This window comes from Prionailurus bengalensis, chromosome A3 (assembly GCF_016509475.1).
Source record: "Prionailurus bengalensis isolate Pbe53 chromosome A3, Fcat_Pben_1.1_paternal_pri, whole genome shotgun sequence".
NCBI classification, from domain to species: Eukaryota; Metazoa; Chordata; class Mammalia; order Carnivora; family Felidae; genus Prionailurus; species Prionailurus bengalensis.
The window spans coordinates 81,358,154-81,383,820 of record NC_057354.1 but is presented as its reverse complement, the minus strand read 5'-3'; the positions used below and the strand labels follow the sequence as shown (position 1 = coordinate 81,383,820).

Genomic DNA, 25,667 nt, shown 5'->3' with positions numbered 1-25,667 from the left:
GACCTGGCTGAAGTCGGACGCTTAACCGACTGCGCCACCCAGGCGCCCCGAGATTTACTTTTAAATATAACCAGAGAGCTACAGATTATGATGCTTTTGAGGGAATTCTCCATCTGTAAATCTAAGATCTAGGAGTCTGAGTCTAAAACAAACAAAAGATAAAGAATCAGGGACAATGCAATAAACAGAAGTAAATTTGGGGATTTAAAATTAATCCCCACAGAGATGTAAGAGGAGATGTTGCATCTTTGAAACAAGAATAGGAAGCTATTTTTAAGAAAGGGATGTTTGGGAAAAGGGGAAGGAGCTCTTGGGAACTAAAAATATGACAGCAGGGGCACCTGGGTGGTCTAGTCGGTTGAGTGTCTGACTCTTGATTTCAGCTCAAGTCATGATCTCACAGTTTGTGAGATGGAGCCCTGCGTCAGGCAGTGTAGAGCTTGTTTGGGATTCTCTCTCTCCCTCTTTACCTCTCTCTCTGCCCTTCCCCTGCTTGCATGCACTCTCTCAAAAATAAACATTAATCAAACAAAATATGACAGCATAAATAGAAAAAAATACTAGAAGGATTGAAAGATTAAGTTGAAATGTCTCTCTAGCACAGACCACAATGATAAAAGAACATTTTGGTGAACAGTAGGCAATAGAAGATAAGGAAATTAGGGTATTAGGCCGGAAGGTTTAATATGTAAATAATTAACAGGAAACAGGAGGGAAGAAACAAAAAAATGATAGAAGAAAAATTCCAAGAACTGGAAGGTGCTTATTTCCAGTGTGAAAGAACTCAGTGACTGAAAAAAGATCAATATTAGAGGCCTATTTTGTGAATTTTAGAAAACCAAAGATGAAGAGAAGATCCAGAAAGCTTTCAGAGGAGAAAAGAAAATAAGATACGTACAGAGGAATGGGAATCAGACTTCCCAACAACAACACAAAGACAAAACAGTGGGATGATGCTTTCAAATTTGTGAAGGGAAGAGATTTTTAGCCTAGAGTTCTATGTGTAGAATTCTAAATTGTCTTTCAAGCAGGGACATTTTCAGACTTGTTAGCTCTCAAAAAAATTTACCTACCGGGTACTTTTCTCAGGAAGTTATTGGAAGGTGTGCTATTCTAAAGCAATAGAACAAACCAAGAAACAAGACTTCTTAGGAAACAGAAGATCTTACATAAGAAAGAAGTGAAGAGAGGGTCCCTGGGCAGCTCAGTCAGTTTAGCAGCCGGCTCTTGATTTCGGCTCAGGTCATGATCTCATGGTTCATGGGTTCGAGCCCCACATAGGGCTCTGTGCTGACAGTGTGGGGTCTGCTTGGAGTTCTCTCTCTCCCCCTTCTCTCTGCGCCTACCCCACTTGCATTCTCTCTCAAAATAAATAAATAAATAAACTTAAAAAAGAAAAAAAAAAAGAAGTGAAGAGTAATCTTTAGAATGATAACTGTGCCTTAGACCTAGAGAGCAACTATTCCAAATTGGGGCAGGGGACAGAAGGTTCTACTAGGAATCTTGGAATGAGGGAAGAAAAGGAACTGATAAATCTAATATCTGATCTGATATAAAATTTTAAAGAATAATGGATAAGAGATAAAAGATACAAGGGAATTAAATCTTGATTCATGATAATAAGCAAACAATAGGTAGTGACTAAATAAAGAAATAACATATGGAAGACATTGCTAATTGCTTGCCTAATATCTATTTTTCTTTATGAACAGACACTGTTGTTCCCAGTGGCAATGTGACCAGTTTAAAGTACTCAGTTACCCTGTTCCCCATGAAGTTGGAGGTGGCCATATGAAGTAGCTCTGGCCAAAGTAAGCAGAGGTCACCAGTAGGATCTACATGAAAGCTTATTAAAGGGGCCAGACTCAATTGTGAGGTGCCTTTTCAGCTTCTGTTCTTGGATTTATTCTAGTCTGGATCTGAGATATGCCTGAGGGGCAGGGGTCTGCTTTTGACCATTTTTTTTTCACTCAAGTACAAAATATATATATATTTTGTATCTACCATATGCCCAATAGTATTCTCAGTGCTGGGGATACCAGTGAACAAAACAGACAAAAATGACCAATATTTCTGTTCTCCTGCAGTTTACATTTCCAGTAGGGAAATAGTCATGAAAATATTAATAAGTACAATATAGAGTATGTAAGAAAGTGAAAACTGTTAGGGAAAAATAATGCAAGAAAGATAGGAGATATGTGTGGGGGATGGTAGTGCATGATGGGCCTGATATTTGGTGACCAAGAAAGGCCTCACTGCAATATTATGTGATTAAGACATGCAGGAGTAAGCAATGGAAGACAGCTGGAGAAGATGTTTCCAGGTCGAGGGAATAGCAGCCTGAGATGGGAGTATACCTGGCATGTTTAAAGAACAGCAAAAGGTCAAGGTGACTAGAATGGAACGAGCAAGGAGAAGAGTAGTAGGAATTGAGAGGCAATTAGACACTAGTTATATAGAACCTTCTAGGCCTTTGTTAGGACTTAACTTTTACTCTAAGTGAGATGGGAAACCCTTGAAGGATTTTTGCGCAGAGGAAGAACCTGATCTAATTCACTTTTCAGCTGGATCACTCTGGATATAATGAAGGGAACAAATTGAAGGGAGTGAAGGTAGAATCAGGGAGATGAATTAGAAGTCTGTTGTCATAGTCCAGGTAAATAATGGTGGCTTGGACTGGATGATAGTGATTGTGATGTGAGAAGTGGCCAGATCCTGGGTATATTTTGAGTTTTGAGCCATCAGAATTTGCTAATGGATCAAATATGGGAGATACAAGAATGGAGTTGCCATTTACTGAGATGAGGGAGATTCCAAAGAGACATTTTTGAGGGAAATATCAGGAGCTCAGTTTTGGACATCAGTGTTTGAAAGGCCATTAGATATTCAAGTGGAGAAGTCCAGTAGTTAATTATAGTAGTCTGTAGTTTAGAGAAAAATCTGGGCTGGAGAGAGAAAATTGGGAGGCAGCCACCAGATGGTATTAAAGCCAAGAGATTGGTAAAGATCTCCAGGGGAGTGAGTGTACATAGAGAACTAGAGGAGGCCAAAGGGCTGAGTTCTGGAATCCTCCAGCATTTGGGGATTGGAGATAGAAAAAGGGAAAGATGGATCAAGGAGATTAAAAGGAGTAGACAGAGCACATTGAAGGGAGTGTGGTATCCTGGAAACTAGGTTCCAAGAAGAAAGTGAAGTGTTACTATTATATAAGAAACCAGTAACAAGATGCCTCAGAGGGACCATTGGATGGAGTAGCATGGAGGTCATCAGTGACTTGCATAAGAGCAGTTTCAGTAGATGATGTGGGCAGGAGCCTGACTGGAATACACTTAAGAGAAAATGGGAGGGGAGAAATTAGGAATTAACAATGTAAGAAGGGGTATGTTACAAAGGAAAAAGGAGAAATGGGGCAGGAGCTTGAGGGAGAAGTGTAATCAAAAGAGGTTGTTATTTCTTTTTTCAGACAGGAGAAATAACCTCTGTTTCTGTTGGTATGCTAATGGAAGTGATCCAATAAAGGGAAGAATTGATGCAGGGAAAGGGGAGAATTGATTGCTGGAATAATGTTGACAAAAAGCCACTTAATAAAGGGGGAGAGATGGAAAGTAGGTGCCTGGTACCTGATGGATATCATGGACCTGCCTTATCAGCCATGGACTGCCTAACTGCAGATTTCTGGTTCTATGAGGAAAAACTAATCCATTCCATTAAGTGATGATTTTTTTTTTTGTTTTTTGTTTTTTTGGTTTTTGTTACATGCATCTGAATGCGATTCTAAGTGACAAAACTTGTTTAGAAATGTGGGCATAGGACCAGAAGGAGCTACTATAAGAGTTAAAAATGGTCCCATTTGCAGATGGGATGAGAGGCTCTGGTGGGATTAGGCAGTAAACAGTTTTTGGTTTTTGTTTTTATTTTAGAGAGAGCATGCGAATGGGGGGAGAGCGGCAGAGGGAGAGAGAGAGAATGAGAATCCTAAGCAGGCTCATGCTCAGTGCACAGCTGACGCAGCGCTCTATCCCATGACCCTGGGATCATGACCTGAGCTGAAATCCAGTCAGATGCTCAACTGACTGAGTCACCCAGGTGCCCCAGTAAACAGTTGTTTTAATTCCAGGTGTTCTTCGACATTTTAATAATTTATACATGTATTTCTTTAATTTAAATCTTTTAAAAGCATACCCATAGTGCTTCTGAGAAGCAGATGTCAAGCTATACTAAGAGGGCGCCTGACTGGCTCAGTCAGTAGAATCAGTAGAACATGTGACTCTTGATCTCGGGGTTATGAGTTTGAGCCCCACATTGGGCATAGAGATCACTTAAAAAATAATTCAAGATTAAAAGAAGATTTACTAGGAATGCAAGAGGTTTATGGGGGAGATGTGAAAGATAAAGGAGGAAGGGAGAAAAGTAGGTGGGAAGAATCTGTTGACTGGGATGCTGATCTGAACCCTGTGAAAGGAGAAGGAGTGAGAGAAGAATGGGTATAAAGAGCCTCAGGCTACAGCATGGTCCTGAGAAAGTTTCAAAATGGGGAGTCCGTGAGCCAAAGTTCCTCATTAGAGGAGTCCCTTGTAGAACTAGCACCCAACCATGCTCAGACACTGGCTAGTAGCCACCTAGGCCAAGTGTAGCTTTTGTCAGTCAATTGTGACTCGAGTTTCCAGCCTCCATTCCTCCTGAAGGAGCCCTGAGGGCTGTATATCCAAGGCCATCACACCCACAAAGATTTATGTTAAAAATAAGAACATATGTCTGGATATTTGCACATATAGAACACTGTACCTGAGTGTTAATGTCCAGCTAGTCAGTTTAATATCATGCCTTAATAATTCTTTCTTAGGCAAAAAATTAATTCCTTTCCAGGAAAAACAGAAAGAAAACTTACATTGTGTTTTGACTCCCTCAATCCAAAGTTTGATGACCTGCAGTAATTCATAGATACAGTAATTATTTACTCTTAAAAATATAGTAAGGTATGAATGAACCCAGTTTTAGAACATGGTTATGATACAAAGAAAATTTTGATCTTAATAATAATGTATCTTTGTATCATCGATGAACATTTTCTTCTGTTATTTTCATAAATAGTTCTTTCTTCTCTTTTATTAATTGTTTTCATTTTAAAACATTGCTTTAAAGAAACTTGTAATTTCCCTGCCTCCACCCTTGGCATTCATGTCTAACAATGTTTTGGAAGCTTCAGGGTATTTTGCCCCAAAGGAAACTAGGTCAGGACTATGAATTTCCCTCATATATTTAGTTCTAGTTAATAATAAATATATGTAATGCTAAACAAATTCCAAAATCTGAATTATCTGTCTCTTGTTGATTTTCATATTTAACAAAATAGAAACAAACACATGCCAAACGTTTATCTACTTTTTAAAGGGAAAATAAAGTTTTACTTCCATTGCTAGCAAATGAGAAGACATTTACTGCATTATATTTGAATGCTTATACTGAGATTTTATATAAAAACTTAAAATATGTTTCAAATTTAGAACTTTAGATGTACAAGTTGAAATGTACCAGTTAGAAAAGTACGTGTATAAACCAAGCATCTAAGGTTGGGTTTCAGAACATAGCAGCTGGACATTCATGATATTTGAGAATATTAATGTTATATATATGACAGTGTAGCTGATAGAGAAAATGCATCAAATGCCTTTGCCAAGTTGTAATGTATACCTCTTAACTTAAAAATAAAGTTAAAGGGGCACCTGGGTGGCTTTGTCGGTTAAGCCTCCGACTTCGGCCAGGTCATGATCTCGTGGTTCATAGGTTTGAGCCCCGTGTCAGGCTCTGTGCCAGCAGCTCGGAGCCTGGAGCCTGCTTTGGATTCTGTGTCTCTCTCTCTCTCTGTCCCTCCCCTAGCTTGTGCTCTGTCTCTCTCTCAAAAAATGAATAAACATTAAAAAAAAAATTTAAAAAAAAGTAAAGTAAAACTATTAGGTTAGCACAAATACTGCTTAAATGACAATGAAATGAAAAGCAGTTATAGCTATGCCTCTTATAAAATAGTGTTACATATAAAATATTCACAGTAGCTCTTCACAGGGAAGTACCTACCATTTGGTGGTCACCTTGATCTAAGTAGAAGCCTAGGTTGAACTGTGAGATCAAAGTTGTCACCGCGTGCTAAGTAAACAAATGTCCTTATATCTGTACTCATCCTTCTGCCATAATAGAGGAACAGTCCCTACTCCTCTTGAAGGCCCAGCCTCTCTGCTTCTATGACTTTGACGGCAATCATAGCTCTCAGACTGCACTGAGGCATCCTAGGGACTGCAGTGAATTCACAGGAGTCCTGCAGGATATTTAAGAATTTCACAGAAAACACAAGACTTCTGTCAGACACTATACGAACAAGTAGCTCCAGGTAGTGCAGGGTCTCAACATGAGATTGCGCCACATTCCTTTTAGGATGTCCTAGCTATATGAAGGCAGCTTTTCAGGACTTGCTGTGATAAAAAGCACGTACCACACAACAGTTCACATAGAACAGGAGCGAGTGTGAGGGTTTCCAATCTGATTTCAAGGTTTGAGAAGTTGTGTAGTGCCCAACTTCTGTTAGTGTACACATCCTATTAGTAATTGTGGTTATTAGGAATTAATTGTTTTGTTTCAATCTCTGTATATTATGTTTTCAAATGGCTACTAAGTTTTTGGGACATAAATACTTAAGTTGTTTGAATCGCTTTATTAAATGGAATTGCTGGTATTTCTTTTGGCCTAGGGGTACCATATGACTACTGAGACACATAGGGTGCCATGAACTGAGAAAGTTTGGGAGCCTCTGGCCTAGATTTTGGATCCCATGCCATCTGGCCTTCTTAGGACCCCACATGATTGTCATTTCGCTCATATGTAGCGTAGTGATGGAAAGCACAAACCGCTTCATTCTTCTTGGCATCAAATCTTGGCTTTACTAGCTGTGTGACTTTGGGAAGTTACTTTACCTCTCTGTGCCAGAGTTTATTTAACTATAAAATGAAGATTAAAACCTCATACGTTTATTATAAGAATTAAGTGAGTTTATATATATATATATATATATATATATATACACACACATATGTATATATATGTGTATATACACACACACACACACACACACATACACATATATATATATATATATATATATATATATATATATATATATAATATGCTTGGTTTCTGGCACAGACCTGATTTTTAGTTTTTACTTAATTTTTAAAATTTTTTTAAAAGTTTATTTTGAGAGAAAGAGAGAGGCATGTGCACAGCTGGGGAGGGGCAGAGAGAGAGGGAGAAAGATTCCCAAGCAGACTTCGTGCTGTTAGAACAGCACAGAGCCCAATGTGGGGCTCAATCTCATGAACGTGAGATCATGACCTGAGCCAAAATCAAGAGTCAGATGCTTAACCAACTGAGCCACCCAGGTGCCCCAGACCTAAACTTACTTTAAACTTACTTTAAACTTACTATCAACTGGATCTTTGGAATCAACTTAGAATTTTTTTCATTAAAAAATATTTTTATTATGGTAAAACATAAAATTTTCCATCTTAATCATGTTTAAGTGTACAATTCAGTGGTGTTAAATATACTCATACTGTTATGAAACAGATCTCCAGAAGTTTTTCATTTTGCAAAACTAAAACTCTGCATCCCTTAAACAACAAATCCCCTTTCCCCCTCCTCCCAGCCCTTGGCAACCACCATTCTACTCTCTGCTTCTTTGAGTTGGATTAATTTAGATATCTCATATAAGTAGAATCATGCAGTATTTGTTTTTCTGTGACTGGCTTATTTCACTTAGCATAAAATCCTCATGGTTCATCCATTTTGTGGCATGTGACAGAAATTCCTTCCTTTTTAAGGTTGAATAATATTTCACTATATATGTATATACCACATTTTATTTATTCTTCCATTGATGGACATTTGGATTCCTTCCTTCTCTTAACTCTTGTGAATAATGCTGTTATGAATACAAATACAAATACAAATATGTACAAATACTTCTTCAAGACCCTGATTTCAATTCTTTTGGATATATACCCACAAGTGGGATTGCTGAAATCAAATGACAATTCTATTTTTTATTTTTTTTTTTATTTTTTTTATTAAAAATTTTTTTTTCAACGTTTATTTATTTTTGGGACAGAGAGAGACAGAGCATGAACAGGGGAGGGGCAGAGAGAGAGGGAGACACAGAATCGGAAACAGGCTCCAGGCTCTGAGCCATCAGCCCAGAGCCTGACGCGGGGCTCGAACTCACGGACCGCGAGATCGTGACCTGGCTGAAGTCGGACGCTTAACCGACTGCGCCACCCAGGCGCCCCTCTATTTTTAATTTTTTGAGGAAACCCCATACTGATTTCCATAGTGATGGTACCATTTTACAATCCTAGCAATGGTGTATAGGGTTCCAATTTTTCCAAGCCTTACCAACACTTTTTTTTTTTTTTTGATAGTTGCCATCCTAATGGGTGTGAGGTGATATCCCATCATGGTTTTGATTTGCATTTCTCTAATGATTAGTGATGCTGATATGCTTTTTGGCCATTTGTATGGTTTCCTTTTTGAGAAATACCTTTTCAGGTTGTTTCCCTGTTTTTTAAGGGTTATATGATTTTTGTTGTTGTTGTTGATTTATGAGAGTTTTAAAGAATGTATTCTGTAAATTAACCCCTTACCAGATATATGATTTGCAAATATTTTTTCCCATTGTGCAGATTGCCTTTTTACTCCATTGATTATGTACTTTGATGCACTAAAGTATTAAGGTTTGATAAGTCCCATTTGTCTGTTTTTGCTTTTGTTGTCTATGCTTTTGATGTCCTATTCAAGAAATCATTGTCAAATCCAAGGTCTTAGAGCTGTTTCCCTATGGTTTCTTCCAGGAATTTTATACTTTTGTGTCTACGTGTAGATCTTTGATCCATTTTGGTATTTTTGTGTATGGCGTAGCTTAAGAGTCCACCTTCATTCTTTTGCATGTGGATATCCAGTTTTTCCCCACACCATTTGTTGAAGTAACTTTCCCCTTGAGTGGTCCTGGCATTCTTGTTGAAGATCACTTTAACCATATTTGTGAGGCTTTGTATGTGAGCTCTTTGTTCTGTTTCATTGGTCTATAGATCTGTCTGTATGCCAGAATCACACTGTTTTGATTATTGTGGCTTTATAATATGTTTTGAAATCAAGTAATATGAGTCCTTTAATTTTGTTCTTTTTCAGTATTGCTTTAGCTATTTGGGATTCCCGTGATTCCCAAACAGCTTTTAAATAAGTACAACTTTTGGGGCACCTGGGTGGCTCAGTCGGTTAAGCATGCGACTTCAGCTCGGGTCATGATCTCGCAGTTTGTGAGTTTGAGCCCCGCATCAGGCTCTGTGCTGATAGCTTGGAGCCTGGAGCCTGCTTCGGATTCTGTGTCTCCCTCTCTCTCTCTGCCCCTCCCCTGCTCATGCTCTGTCTCTCTCTGTCTCTCAAAAATAAATAAATCTTAAAAAAAAATTTTAATAAGTGCAACTCTTTTCTTTTAAAACAAATAAACACAAGTCTTAATCATCTCTGGTCTTATCCTTTTCATTCAAAATCAGATTTCTCAAAAGAATTGTCTCTATTTGTGATCTCCCTTTCCTCTCAGTGCTCACCCAGCATTCAACCAACTCCTATTTTGCTTTTGTCCTGATTATTATGCTGAAAAACTTTCCGCTAAGGTTGCAAAAATCTCTGTATTGCTAAATGCAGTAGACTTTTTTTAGAAAGCATCATCTGAAATACACAAGAGGACTTAACACTACTGACCACTCCTTTGTTCTTGAAATACTTTTTTCTGTTAGTTCTCCTGACACTTTGTTCTTCCAGTTTTCTTTCTGCCTCTGTGGCATTCTTCTCTGTCTTCTTTATAGGCCCATGCTCCTTTCCTGTCTCCTTGAAATGTTGGAATTCCTCAAGGCCCAATTCTAAGCCCTTTCTCCTCTTCTCTCAACTCCTAGATAATCAAATTTATATCCATAGCTTCAGTGGCTTCTTTATAGAGCTCAGACCTTTCCCCTTTGCCCCAAATCCATAAATCTAGCTGCCTATTTGATGTCTCCCCTTGAGTACATCAAAGGTATTTCAAACAGTATCTTTTTAAAAATTAAAATTATTTATTTATTTATTTATTTATTTATTTATTTATTTATTTAGTAAACTCTACCCCCAATATGGGGCTTGAACACACAACTCCAAAATCAAGAGTTACATGTTCTACTGACTGAGCCAGCCAGGCAGCCCCAAACACAGTATCTTTAAAATGGAACCCCGAGCCCCTTACCTGTTCTTCTTTTGCCATTCTTCTATCAGTGAATGGCTCTGCCTTCCATCCACTTTTAGAAACCAGAATGCTGGAAGTCACATATTTATCTTTGATATTATCCTCTTTATTTTATTTTATTTTATTTTATTTTATTTTATTTTATTATTTTCTGAGAGAAAGAGAGAGAGAGCATGAGCAGGGGAGAGGGGCAGAAGGAGAGATAGAGACAGAGACTCTTAAGCAGGCTCCACACTCAGCACTGAGCTGAAACCCTGGCATCATGGCCCAGGCTGAAATCAAGAATCCGATGTTCAACTGAGTGAGCTATACAGGCACTCCTCAAATGATTGTCTTCTTTACCTGACTCCTCCCACCACACACACATGTCTAACTAAACTCTTATTCTTATTGATTTTATCTCCTACATCTCTCTCACACCTGCTGGACGCTGTCCATCCCTTTGCTCATAACTTTAGTCAAAGCTACCTTACTTTACGTCTCTTCTAGACTGCTTAAACACTTCCTAAGTGTTCTGTCTGCTTCCATGTTTGCTCCCCATCAGTCTTCCCCACACTTTAGCCAAAATGATTTTTTAAAAGCAAACCAGTCACTCTCATGCTTAAAACCCTTCTACAACTCTGGAGAATAGATAGGAAACTGAAAACTGATTAACTAGGGCAGGGGTAGGGGAGTATGGGTGGGAAGGTACAGAGAAAGGAACAAGACTTTTAATTATCTCTGTATAATTTGTTGTTAATGATAACAAAAAGGAAGAAATTTCAGATGATGTGGAAGGAATGGAACTAAATTCTTCGGTTACAGCACAGGATGTTTTAATGAGCAGCCCTGAAAAAAATACAGCATCACAAAATAATATCTTACAGGAAGAGGAAACTAAAATTTCTCAGTCAGTACTGTTTTGGAACTACATGAATATATTATTCATTTCTAAAATTAAATCAATAAATGGAATTTTAAAAATTACTGCATCACACCACTCTTGAAGGCTAAACTGAACTGTTTCCAATCTACTTACCTTTTTTACCTCATCCCCTACTATATTCTCTTTTAAAGTCTCAGTGTCCTAACAAAACAAAATGAAAACATCTCAGTGCCTCAGCCATACCCAGCTTCTGTCAGTCCCTCATGCTCTACATGCTATCTCTTTCTTCAGGGCCTTTGCACAAATTGTTCCTAGCTCTGCCTAAAACGCCCTTTGCTACTGAGATGGCACTTCTCCTTCCATCTCAGACCACCAGTTATCACTTCCTTAGGGAAACCTTCCTTGACAAGCTCTGTCCCCCATTATGTGCTTTTACAGGACCATGTACTTCTTGACACTCATTGTGGTTCCAGTTCTACCTTTATTGTGTGACCATCTAACTATTATCTACCTCATTGTTTTGACTAAAAGTTCCAAGTGGGGGCAGGGACTGTGCCTGGTATGTTAAGTTAGAGCACAGTTATCAATTATTTGGGAGAAGTTCTAAAACTTGACTGCTCAGTTTTTGTGATTTTTATTTTCAAGGATTTTTGTGGTTTTATATTTCTTTTTTTTTTTTTCAACGTTTATTTATTTTTGGGACAGAGAGAGACAGAGCATGAACGGGGGAGGGGCAGAGAGAGAGGGAGACACAGAATCGGAAACAGGCTCCAGGCTCCGAGCCATCAGCCCAGAGCCTGACGCGGGGCTCGAACTCACGGACCGCGAGATCGTGACCTGGCTGAAGTCGGACGCTTAACCGACTGCGCCACCCAGGCGCCCCGGTTTTATATTTCTAACTCAGCCAAAAAGTAGAAGTAGTAACAATTTAACAATACGAATCCTAAGAAATCTCTCCTATGCTTAACCCAGAATAATTACTCCAAAATTTTAAATTACTAAGGTATCTGACAACATATTAAGGGTGAATGTGTGTATGTGTGTGTTTAAATTAACTCGGGAAGTGCTGTTGCCGGTCTTCATGAGGTTGACTTATACACAAAATTTTCAAGCTTTTCTGGAACATTTTCAAAGATTCGTATTTTACAGACTCTGCTTTGGGAAATGCTCTTTTAGATTTATGCTATATTAGTATTTTATTACAGGGAAGGAAAAGTAGAAGGTGTCAAGGGCAGCTGTTGAGTATGGTCCTAGTAAAAGAGAATAGACAAGGAGTTAGATTAGAAACGGTAGATTTTAGAGAAATTGAAGAAAATCGGCAGAATATTGGTGAATTTGAGATCTGTTCAGTGAAGGTGAGCAATTAAAAATGGTAAATTCAAACTAAGGGAACTGAAAAAATATTTAGTGGTCACCTTTATTCCCACTTTTAATGTTTTAAAATTTAAAATAATTAGGGGTGCCTTGCTGGCTCAGTTGGTAGAGCCTGCAGCTCTTGATCTCAGGGTCATAAGTACAGGCCCCATGTTGGGCATGGAGCCTACTTAGAAAAATAAATTAATAAATGAATAAAAAACAAGTAAAATTTAAAGTAATTAAAATGGCTCCTTATCACTGTAAAATGGCATACAATAAAAATAGATGTATAATACAAATTAAAAGTACCTCCCCAACCCCAAACTCCTTCCCCTCTCCATGGTAATCAGTTTGCAGTTTGGTTTATGTCCTTCTGTGTTTACAAACACTCATCTGTGTATATGTATGCATATGCATGTTTTTAAAATAGGTGGAATTACTCTGTAGATATTGTTCTGTAACTTGCTTCACGTGTATAACCTGTCAGCGATCTACATCTATCTCCTTGTTTTTAGTAGGTGCATAATAATCCATAATTTGTATCTACCATACTTTACAGTGATAATCTTTTTAGTAAGTAAAAAAATTGGATATGGATGAACAATTTAATAAGGTAACATAAGAACAAAGAGTGTTTTAAATTTTTTTTAATAAGTGAAATTGCTGAGGAGAGGGACTCAGTCCAGTTTTCTATTTGATCCTTTTAGTAAGGATCCATATTGTAGTTCATTTCCAGTATGATTTTTAAAAAATTTTTATAATGCTTATTTATTTTTGAAAGTGGGGGAGGGGCAGCGAGAGACAGAGACACAGAATCCGAAGCAGGCTCCAGGCTCTGAGCTGTCATGTCAGCACAGAGCCCGACGTAGGGCTCAAACTCATGAACTGTGAGATCATGACCTGGACCGAAGTCAGACACTCAACCAATGGAGCCACCCAGGCGCCCCTCAGTATGAATTAAATTCAGACTTCTTAGAAACACATTTTCTGGCATAAAAGTATCTCTTTAAAACCATAAATAAATTTCTTTGTGGCCAGATATTTTAAGAGCTGCTTCTTTGTTTTTGAAAAGTTTTATAGAAAAATACCAAAGACATATAAAAACTTAAAAATTCATCCGTAATCCCAATTTTTAAGAAATCTATAAGGCTAGAAGATAAAATTCATGCCTCCAGCTCCTAATTTCACCTCTTTGAGGTACCTAGTGTCAACAGTTTGGGGCATATTCTTTCTGACATTTTCTTGTATTTATGCAGATAATTTCCAAATACGTATATATACACATACCACACTGCTTTTTTCTAATAAAATGGGCTCTTGCTATTCATGTAGGTCTGTAAGTTTTAAAAATTCTGCCCTCCCCACTTCAATAATGTATCGTAGACTTGGGCAGAAAACTTATGATTAATTAAACTTATCTATCTTCTATGTTATCTCCATTTGTTTTCTTGTACTAACAACATTCACAATAACCAGACTCAGAAGCAACTGATTTATTAACTGCATGGCAGTTTATTAATTTATAGTGTCAGAAATATCTGTTATCATAGATTTTGTTCATTTGCTTGGGGCATTCCCACCTGATGGATGAATTACTCAAGAGACTAAATTATAGATAAGAAAGCTGATTGGTGAGCTGAGAATTAGAACAAAAGCAAGGAGGTGTTCTTACAGGATATTTCTATCTAGCTATGGTAGCTCTCTGACTTGCCCTGCGGCTCTTTCTATCTTGACAGCTGGCATGAGTCATCACTCATTGCCTTGAACATGGTTAGGAACATACAGAACAGGCTTCCTCCAGGCTCCTGATGTGAACTGTGCACTGCTCACTGCTCCATTTAAGATATCTGACCAGGTCTTCATTCATCGCCCTTTCTTTATGTGTGGAAAGTGTTGATTAGAATTTGAAGATCCTCCTGATCTGCTTGGTGGAGGTAGGGAAAACCACCTTTGCCTCCACAGCAACTCATTTATGAGAACTTTCTTCAGGTGAGCCCCTGTGGAAGTGACTCACATAAACATCTTGTGACAACTACAGTGCGTCCACCCATTGATTGCCAAATGTCCCCTGATAACCAAAATCACCCCTAGCTGAGAACCTCTGGTATAGAGGGAGGCTGGTTTAGAGTAGAAAGAGCTAGAGAGGAAAACCAGATGGGATATTACATGGAAGTCAACTGAGAAGTGAGGCTTAAGGATGTTAGTTCCTCAGTGGTGTGAGAAAAAACATTGGATTTGTCCTATGTCTTGGTCTCTACTTTCTTACTAATTATGAGACCTTTCATTAGTTGCTTAACCCTCCTGATTGTGAATTAATATGAAGATTAACCTTGTTACTATTATTTTTTAACTTGTGTTCTTTTTATGTACCAGAGTTGTACTGGCATTTTACATGCATTAGAATGTATCCAAAAGTACTCTGTAAATTATAATATTTTGTACAAAAGTAGTGTGCTATCTGGTATGTCTTCCTATTCACTTCTTACCACTGCTTTTATCCCTTTTGACCTTTAAAACTACTGGCAAATAGGGTATTTACCTTTGTACCCTGTGTGTGTGTGTGTGTGTGTGTGTGAATTTCACCATGATTATATTTTCTAGGAATGATCACTTTTATGTAATTATTATATATAAATATAAAAGAGGTGGATTGAAAATTACATTAGAGATTAAAATAGCATTGCTGGGGTGCTGGGTGGCTCATTCGGTTAAGTGTCTGACTCTTGATCTGGCTCAGGTCATGATCTCATGGTTTGTGGGAACAAGCCCCATGTTAGGCTCTGTGCCTACAGTGCAGAGCCAATTTGGGATTCTCTCTCTCCCTCTCTCTGTCCCCCACCCCCCTCCCCAAATAAATAAATAAACTTAAAAAAAAGTAACATTACTTGTAATAAGTAAGAAAATGAGATTTCTTATGATTGAAATAGACTTAAGCAAATTTCTAGGCATGTATCTATTTCATATATTGAATTACACCACACAAATCATTGGGAAACCCCTTTGTTAACACTCTGTATCCAGAAAAATACCTGTTTATTTCTTGTACTTTTGTTTCTTCTTCTTAACTCAATTTCCTTTGATGAGTCAATTAGATTTTTTTGTTCTTGTCTTAACTGCACTCACTTTTGTTTCTCTACTTTAACAGTTTAGTCAGGTATGGTTTCCCTCTATACTCAAATGTTTGCTGAATGAAGGAATAAATTACAGAAGACATGTTATCCTTCTTCCAGCACATTATCTCTTAAAATGATCAGTGACTCTACACTCCAATTTAGAGTTCCCCAATGTAAAATTGTTTGACTATTTATAGCTCTCAGAGTTTCTCCAGAATTTATCCCATGGATTGGATTAGGGGCAGGATTGAGTGAGGTGTCAACGTGATGTCGATTTACTGGACCGCTAGGGGAGTGGCTTTACAATGCTTTAAATATTTGCTTCAGCCCTAGAATTCACTCCAGTGGTCCTAATACTTTGTTGCCTCTCTGGATTGTAGTATTCAGCACCTGCTGTCTCCCACATGTCTGCTAATGATTATGAAAATCAATCTTTGCTGCCTGTTCATGACTTAATTTTCAGATTGTGAATTAAACCTGTCACTCATTGTTGATTTTTTAGTACTCACCTGGCCTACTTTACTTTTCATTTTCTCCTCAGATGTGATAATAATCACATGGATTTGGGATGGGGAGAAGTTTTCTTAACCAATGAGAACATGGAAATCAATGGACTTGTTTGTGATCACTATTACAAAATAGCTCATTCACAATACTATATCAGTTCTTTAGTACTAGAGACCAAGTGTGCTGCTTTTCTCTTCTCTGGCATATTAAACTCTCTCTTCTAGGAAGCAGCCATCTATCCTAACCAAAACCTGCACTTCATGCTGAGATGAGGTCTTCTACTTTATTTTATATATATATTCTACTAACATGTGTCTTCCTTACTCACTGTTGAATCCCTGTCTATATACTTGGATTATATAGGAGATGCATATTTTGACCTGGTGAATGGAATAAAACTCAGGTTCTTGTGGTTGTTTATGTTTTGTTTTGATTAATGGTATCATCTGATATAATTTTCTCTTTCCCTTTTCATTTCCACTTAAGTACTGAATCTAAGGTTAGAAGAAATAATTTGAAGAGCCATCTAAAGATTATAGGAATCGTTTCCCAGTTTCTTAAAGAGAAAAGCTCTTTGGTATGAGCTTATTAAAGAAAATGAGAAGGAGAAATGATAAAAGGCAATGGAAAGAAACATGGACTGAGCAGAAATAATAAGGAAGATACTTCCTGTCTGGGAGGGTGTAAGAGAAAAGGACAAGTTTCATTTCCTGTTTTGCCTTAGTCATGTTGTACACAAAGAACAACATTAAAATTGGAACAATTTTGGGAAATCTCATGGGCCTTCTCATTGATTCATCATGTACATCTATTCCCAAGCTCAGATCTATCTGCTTGATAGTGGTTTCCCTTTACTGCTGTCCTCTTTTTCATTTTCTGAGCTGTCAGAAATCTGTAACTCCTTGTAGTGGGATAGGACAGTATCTTGTCCTGCCAAATCTTACAAAGGCCATTTTCATTTTGGTGAGTTAAAAACAACCTTTTAGGGAAACAGGTGGAAACACTTTCCTGTCTGAACTGGAATATTCGTTTCTTGAACTTGAGACCATTTTTTCCTAATTCTGGTTATCTCCGTTACTCTACCCAGGAGTATCTTTGGCACCAGTACTTGGAAACTTTATGCTTTCCCACAGGTTGTTTTATAAAAATGCATTAATTAGCTTATTAATGTATCTATACTTTTTCTTATTTCAAAATCTGGTGTCAGAGATACCTCTAGGCCACAAGACACTTAGAGATAGGTAATGATGGACACACCTTGATCCTAATGAGTACCCAAACTAGGTTTCAGTAAGAGGGCTAATCTGATCTTTTAACAACTCTAAAGTTTGGAATGTCCCAAACCTCAGACCTTGGGCTTCTTTCTCTATCAACTTTTATTGATTGATTGATTGATTAAACAACAGATTTTTTTTTTTCTTCTCACAGTTCTGGAGACTAGCATTCCAAGACCAAGGTGTTGTCAGGGTTGGTAAGGGTTTCTGGTAAGGCCTCTCTTCCTGCAGCTGTCTTCTTACTATGTTGTCATATGGCCTTTCCTCTATGTGTGCACATGGAGAGAGAGAACTCTCTATTGTTTCTTCCTCTTCTTATGAAGATACCAGAAGTTGTGGATTGGGGTGCCACCCATTTGACCTCTCTACTCCTTTTTTTAATTTAAAAAATTTTTTTAAATTTTTTAATTGTTTAAAATGTACATCCAAATCAGTTAGCATATAGTGTGATGGTGATTTCAGGAGTAGAATCCAGTGATTTGTCCCCTACATGTAACACCCAGTGCTCATCCCAACGCATGTCCTCCTTAATGCCTCTTGCCCATTTAGCCCATTTCCCCACCCACAACCCCTCCAGCAACCCTCAGTATGTTCTCTATATTTAAGAGTCTCTTATGTTTTGTCCCCCTCCCTGTTTTTATATTATTTTTGCTTCCCTTCCCTTAGGTTCATCTGTTTTGTGTCTTAAATTACACGTATGAGTGAAGTCATATGATATTTGTCTTTCTCTTCCTAATTTCACTTAGCACTCTAGTTCCTCTACTCATTTTTTAAGAAGAGCTTGTCCAGTTCCATGACTTTTAATACTACCTAAATAACTAAATGACTCCCAAATATATATCTCCAGCCCCCACTTCACCTTAAACTTCAGACTCATTTCTAATTGTCTACTCAATATCTCTACTTTTATGTCCATAGACACCATAAACTAACATGTCCAAAACCAATTTCTTGATACCCCCTGAATAGTGTCTCCTTGGGTGTTCTGTAACTCATTAAATCCAGTTGCTCAGCCCCCACATTTTTTAGTTTTTCTCTTGTATGCCACACCCAGTCCCTAAGCAATTCCTAGTTGATCCCCTTTAAAATATATCTCAAATCTGTCCACATATCATTTCTTGTAGCATTGCCATTTTAGCCCAGCCATCATCTTCTTTCTCTTGCAGTAGCTTCCTAAGGTCTCCTTGCTTATACTCTTGCCCAGCCAGACCCCTCTATAAAACATAAGTTAGGGGCACCTAGGTGGCTCAGATGGTTAGGTTTCTGACTCTTGATTCAGCTCAGGTCATGATTTCAGGTCTTTGGATTCTCTCTCCACCTCCCTCTTTCTGCTCCCCTGCCCCCTGTCAAAAATAAATACATAAGCTGTGAAAAACAACAACAACAACAACAACAACAACAACAACAACAACAACAAAAAACATAAATTAGACCATAATTCTCTGCTGCTTAAAACCGAGTGATTTCTCATTGACCTAACCTGGCCCAACTACCTCTCTAATTTTATCCTCTGTGAATATCACTGTCACTCACTTCCCTCTAGCTTCTCTGGCCTAGCTTTCTTCAGTCATCCTAGGCACATTCTGACCTTAGAGTTTTTGCATTTGCTGTTCTCTGCCTCAGACTCCTTTCCTCCAAATAATCTTTATATTTGTTCAATCTTTATATATATTGTTCAATCGCTTTATATATATTGTTCAATCGCTTCATTTGTGTCTGTACTCAAATGTCATCTCGTCAGGTCTTCTTCTTAATTAGTCATTCTGCTCAAAACAGCATTCTTCTAAAATCCCCATCCTTACTGTGCTTTATTTTTCTCTGTAATTCTTGCTGTTATTTGACATTATATCAAAATATTTTGCCTATTTCCTGTGTCCACACTAGAATGCAACTCCCTGAGGGGAGGTAGGGAAAAGGTTTTGTCTGTTATATGCACTGCTGTATCTTCAGTATCTAGAACAGGGCCTAGCTCATACAAAATACTAATACAGATTTGTGAAATGAATGAATGAATGAATGAATGAATGAATGAATAAGTAGGCTGTGCCAGTCCTTGGAAGGAAAGATTCTGAAGGAATGCTGAAACTCACTGGGCAGGATTCGCAATTCCCAAATCACTGCTCCTATCTCCGTGTGGTGTGTACTGTAGCATATGCACGCTTTCTTCCTGTGCCTGGACATTTCCCCTCTGAATCCTTTCCGGCCTAAATTCCTTCTTTTACCTACTCTCACAGGTTGTACTTTACGTCTCCATCCCACTAAAGTGGTCATATAGAATTAGTTTTATAAGATAGCAGATGCTCATACATAGAAATAGCAACTACCGTTAGGAGATGAGGGCCAGTTCACGATAATGTTGCTGAGAGCAGAAAATAAGGAACAAGAAATTTGAGAGACTTGGGCAAATTAAATTCCAGACTTCTGGAGGAAGTTGCAAATATCTTGGAGACAATATCTTTATGAAACCACAGCAACTGGGAAAGGTGACAAAAGATTGTACTGGTGATAACTCACCTGGAGTCTAGTGTACCATGTCTAGTATTGAGTCCAATCTGGGCACAAGATTTTCAGAAAGACAAAAGAATGTGCTCAGAGATTGCAAATAGTATAATGAGCACACATCATATGAGTACTGGCTGAATAACAGTAACAGTAGTAATTGCAGGGGCTCCTGGGTGGCTCAGTTGGTTCAGCATCTGACTCTTGCTATAGGCTCAGGTCATGATCTCACTGTTTTGCAATAGGGATTCTCTCTCTCTGCCCCTCCCCTGCTCATGCTCTCTTCCCTCCCCTGCCCCCCGCCCCGTCTCGAAATAAATAAACTTAAAAAAATAGTAATAGTAATTGCAAACATTAATATGTGCCGGGCATTATTCTAAATACTACTTGTAAAAAGTTACTTAATGCTCTTCCTATGAAGTAGATATTACCTTTTCAGATGAGGTAATGAAGTTACAGAGAGGTTAAGCAACTCCCACAAGGTCACACAGCTAGTAAGAGGTAGAGCTAGTGCTGATTTCATTCTGATTTCGGAGTCCATGCTTAACACTATGCTACTATCTTTTAGTATTTGAAAGTGTGCTATTGAAGAAAAACTTGGATTACTGTAGGAGTTCTTAGAAGGCATTATTAGCCTTTACCTCAAGGGTCACCACCTTTTTCTCAGTCTCCCCAGTCTCCCCTGTATGTACTCTTATAATAGGACCAGTAATAGCACTTTATTACATTTGTTTTCTTATATCTCTACCTCTATTAACCTATATTTCATCTATTTTGAGGATTATATTTTATTAACTTTTGAGCCACTAAATTCAGTTTAGTGCTTGGCATATAATCAACATTCAGGTTTGTTGAATGAAAAAAATGACCGAGTGATCTCTGAATCGATTAGAACTGTCCAGTGGTAAGATAATGAGCTCCTGATCACTGAAAGTATTCAAGAATAGGCTGATGCTTGAAGGAATGCTGCAGAAGGAAAAGGAACTTATGGAAGTGGAAGATTAGACTAAGTTTCTTTTTAACTATGAATAATCAGATCCTATAATGAGTTAATTATGTTTTTTTTCTTCAAACATTTAATTAGCACTTACTCTGTGCCTGGCATTGTTTAAGCATGGAAGGTACAAAGATACAAGTGGCCTAGCTAGTACCCACAAGGAGCTAGTAGTCAGTGAATAATTAAGAAAAGAGATGCTCAAGAGTATAGGTTAAGGTTTTGGTAGGTAAAAATACATTTAAAACGGCAGATTTTAGAGATGTTTTGAACAAATGAGGAAGGGAGAGAAAAAAGCTGTTACATAGGGGAGAACTAGAAATGAAAGATGACCCTAAAATTACCTGCTTGAGAAGGGAGAATTTAGAAATAAAGACCACATGCTTTGTTGTTATTGGGGAATTCCCCAAAGAGAAATATCAGTGTTTGCCATCAAGGGATATTGCAGAGCTGGATGTAATTCAGTAGAGATTAATTAATTTGTGAATATTTTGAAATTCTTGGAACAAATGTTCTTCTCTTATTAGTCTCCCAAATGAATAAATATGATTACATCTTCCTTGTCCTCTGCACCCTATAGGGGCATTGATGTTAAATGGACAGTCTATTCAGTCACGGGGGACCCTTCAGTTTCTTTTCTTATTCCTGTGCCTGGAATCTGTTAGGCAATGGGGAAGTAGTCGTCTTTCTTTATAATAACCTGGTCCCTCGTGCTGCTCATCTTTCACACATGTCTAAATATGTCTTGACACAGAAACATCCTTTCTAGCTGGGACATGATATCTAGGTAGGTGGGGAATTCCCCTGTTTTGTTTAAAATCATAGTTGTCTTTGAGTTTGGCTAGCATGTTCATGATTAGTTTACTGACAATTGGTTTTTTTCTTCTTATACCATATGCTATTCCATGATTCATCTGCTTTGAGTCTGTTGCCTTGAAGGTGAAACAATTTCTTCCAATGTTGATATTTCATAATCTCATAGATAACAAGCATACGCATATGCATAGTCCTTTCAGAAGTTTTAAACATTTGGAGATGAATGAATTATGTTGCCACCATTGGAAAGGAGCAATATAAAATCATAATGGTAATATCCAGTCATCTCTTGTTGGGGGGTTGGGTGAACCCTGATATTGATAAAGCCTGAGTACTTTACTGTGTTTATCTCTTCTTGAGAAATTGTTTGTGGTATGTATTATTTATTTACAAATTTTAAAGTTTAACATTTTATTTTAATTGCCTTGATTTACATGTATTTTAATATTTTATTTTATTTTATTTTTTTAACGTTTATTTATTTTTGAGACAGAGAGAGACAAAGCATGAACGGGGGAGGGTCAGAGAGAGGGAGACACAGAATCTGAAACAGGCTCCAGGCTCTGAGCTGTCAGCACAGAACTCGACGCAGGGCTCAAACTCACGGACCGCGATATCATGACCTGAGCCGAAGTCGGCTGCTTAACCGACCGAGCCACCCAGGCGCCCCATGTATTTTAATATTTTAAACTGACAAGATCTTTATTTGTAGAAGTGGGGTTTAAAGTCCAAATAAATTGTAACATACACTGTTTGTATTGTAATGGTTGCATCTTTTCTATATTTAATGTCTAGGAACAACTATTTGGAAATCGTCTTTTAATTTCAGATATAAATAGTAATCTTTCAAAATACTAATAGAACACATTATATTTCTGAATGCAGTGCAAAGCATTTATCTCTCCATGAGTATTTTCTAAATGTTTAGATGATTAGACTTCTAATAAACATGAACTAAACTCAGTTTCTGTACATAGCTTTGACCAATGCACTTCTTGTGTTGTATCATTTAGCCACCTTTTCCTATTTACTCAGAATGGCAGTAATTGTTTTCGATGAAGAAAAACTCTTTATAATTTCATGGTATAAATGCTGTGTAAATGTCTGTATAATTTATACATTTGAAGAGAGATTTTTGAAAGACTAATGCTCAGTGTATCTTCCTCCCACTCTTCCTCTTTACCGGGTTTTAGCTCCTCTTTGGTTCAGGTGTGCTGGTGTCCCTAAGCCTCTCTGGGCCGCAGCTGGAGAAAGTAGTGATTGACAGAAGCCTGGTGGGGAAGCTCATCTCAGACTCCATCAGTGATGGTAATTACCCCCATGTGCAAGTCAATTGCCTACATTAACAGTGGGGCAGGAGAAATAGTATGTCAACAGGTACACTAATTATTACCACTGGGGACTTGCAAACACAAGTAATCGCTTATAATAGCAGAGTTACAACCCCTGGGACAAATACAAGTTTTGACTAATATTTAATACCAAAGTTTTTGTGAAGTGTTAGGCTCATATTCTGAGGATTTTTCAGTTTTTCCTTTAAAAATGTGAATGTATTTTCAAAATAGGGTATTTTTTTTTTTTGGTGTGTGTTTTCAAAATTAGCCCCCTATTGTTGACATTTCAAATATTTTTCATTTTCAAATGAATTTTGAAAAAAATAACCCAAATGTGTCAACACAATCACCAGTAAAAAAAAAAAAAGTCTGTAATTTGGCTCGTAGGAAGATTCTTTGTTACCAAAGTCTATGAATACTAACTTTTGAAAGAATTTGGGCAGTATTTCTAAATATCAAAAACCAAAGCCAAATATACAAAGCTGGATTCTTTTAAGTATAACACAACCAGTATGTAATTGCCACAAAGCACATAAAAAAATTTTTTAAGCCAATTATTGAAAAGGTAGGATACTGACATTTATTGAGCCCTGAAAGGCTCTATACTATACCAACCTACTTATTAATTAAAAAAACAACTTTATATGGTATAATTATCTCCATTTTATAGATAAGGAAATTGAAGCTAAGATACTAAGGAACATGCCCATGAATGAGATACTAAGGAACAGCCTGAAAATAACCAAACTGAGATTTGAACCCAGGTTCTAGCTACAGAGCCCATTTTCTTTCTGCTATACTGTGCTGACTCCTGAGGTTTTAAGCTTATATTCTTTTATTGAAGGTAAAAAGGTTTAAGAAACAGGTTGCATTATCATTAGAAATTGAAAATTGTCAGTATCTTAAATTGAATAATCAGAACAAAGTGTGCACCAGTGGAAAGGACAGAGGTGAGAACACAGAAACCTTCCTTCTGCTGTGTGCTCTCACTAGCTACCACTGAATGACTTAGACACAATTTCATCATCTTAGAGGACAGCACTCGGCAGGATGGCTGTAATTAGCAACATTCCTGATAGTAATAAGCTGGGGGGTAGGATTGTAAGTGTGCCATTTCCTCTTCCTTACAGGAACATGGTGCCAAGGAAGCTTCCGATGGAAGAAGTTCCATTTTCATGTCTAATAATTGACCCCTTTGTTGACACTACGAATAAAATAGTGGCTGTGATGATTTTGTCATGTTGATGCTCCTCTATAAGAAATAAAAGACTTCCAACACTATTCATGTCTCTGAGATATCTTTTTTTACTTGTTTCTTTTATTTATACCCCAAATAATACACTCTCATGAGACCATGATAACAATGTGATTTCTTGGCAGTTCTCCAGATTCTCCTGTAATTGTGTAGATATACTGTTGGTTGCTGCTTGCACAGCCAGGGGTGTGGAAGTGAAGAAAAATATATGAAACATTGTATAATTTCATTATGCTAGGAACAATATAAAGTATTTCTCAAATTCCTATTATATGTTTTTATCAATAATTTTTAATATTAGTAGCCCTTTATATAACTCATGAATATTAACTGTCTACCTACTAGTGTGCATAGAAATAAAGCTGTAGAAATATTTTTGCTAATCTTCATTATTAGATATTAACTTACATAATGTGCATATTGAGTATAATATGCTTTGTTTTGTTCAGCTTGTATGCCCTCAAAAAGAAAGTTCATTGATGAAAAATTTAAAATAAAAAAATACATAAGATTGGTGGAGAACACTGATCTATATCCCCTAAAAAAAATCAGTTTGTTCTCGGATGGTTTATATCATATAAATGCAGGATTAAAGGCTAAGCACAAAAAAATGTTTTCATCTTAGATTCAGTATGGAATAGTCTTTATTTTATGCTTTTCTAGCCCTAGTTCCAAATATATCTCATTTGGTGGTTGTCCCCAAACATCAGTGTATCATAAAATGGTCTCAGGATAAAAGGAAAAGTATCAAATCCATGCATCACTAGTTTGATGATTATTGTTTATTCATAGTATCTTTAATATCCTTGTAAAATAATGATATTTGGGAGACTAGTTATTTCAGTTGGTATTTATATTCTGAAAGTAGCTTTTTGTAATATTTCAGTGGAAAAATTACTTCATTATCATTTTATTGTAACTTAGTATTTTACAGTATTTTATCAAATCTTTTTTTTTTTTCCTTAGCTCTTCTTACAGACAACTTTATCATCTTATCATTTTTGGCACAAAACAAACTATGTTTTATTCAGTTTACCAAGAAGATGGGTTCTCCTGATGTTAACAAAAGACTGGAAAAACTCTCAGCCTTGGATTATAAGGTAGAGATTTCAATTTATAGTCATTTTATTAATTATTAAGGTATGCTAGAGTATCACATGGGCTGATACTATGTTCAGTATTTTTGAACAGTTCTAGATTTCTGGAAAACCAGAATTAATTATATGATTAGGGTTGATTTATTAAAAATAGTGGCTCTCCTACCTTTTCTGTTTTAATCTCATTATAAGGGTCTAATAATGACATGTTTGGTACTTATGGAAATCATAGACACATA

The 25,667-nt window shown here is 37.2% G+C and overlaps 1 protein-coding gene across 1 annotated transcript in view; it reads left to right on the top strand.

The window, feature by feature from the left end:
• Nucleotides 1-25,667, top strand: part of LOC122496902 (WD repeat containing planar cell polarity effector) — a 392,211-nt gene that overhangs the window by 100,060 nt on the left and 266,484 nt on the right. The window contains exons 7-8 of the mRNA XM_043603499.1: nucleotides 22,936-23,050; nucleotides 25,298-25,431. Of these exons, the coding sequence (XP_043459434.1) occupies nucleotides 22,936-23,050; nucleotides 25,298-25,431 (249 nt within the window). The remainder of the gene's footprint in view (nucleotides 1-22,935; nucleotides 23,051-25,297; nucleotides 25,432-25,667) is intronic.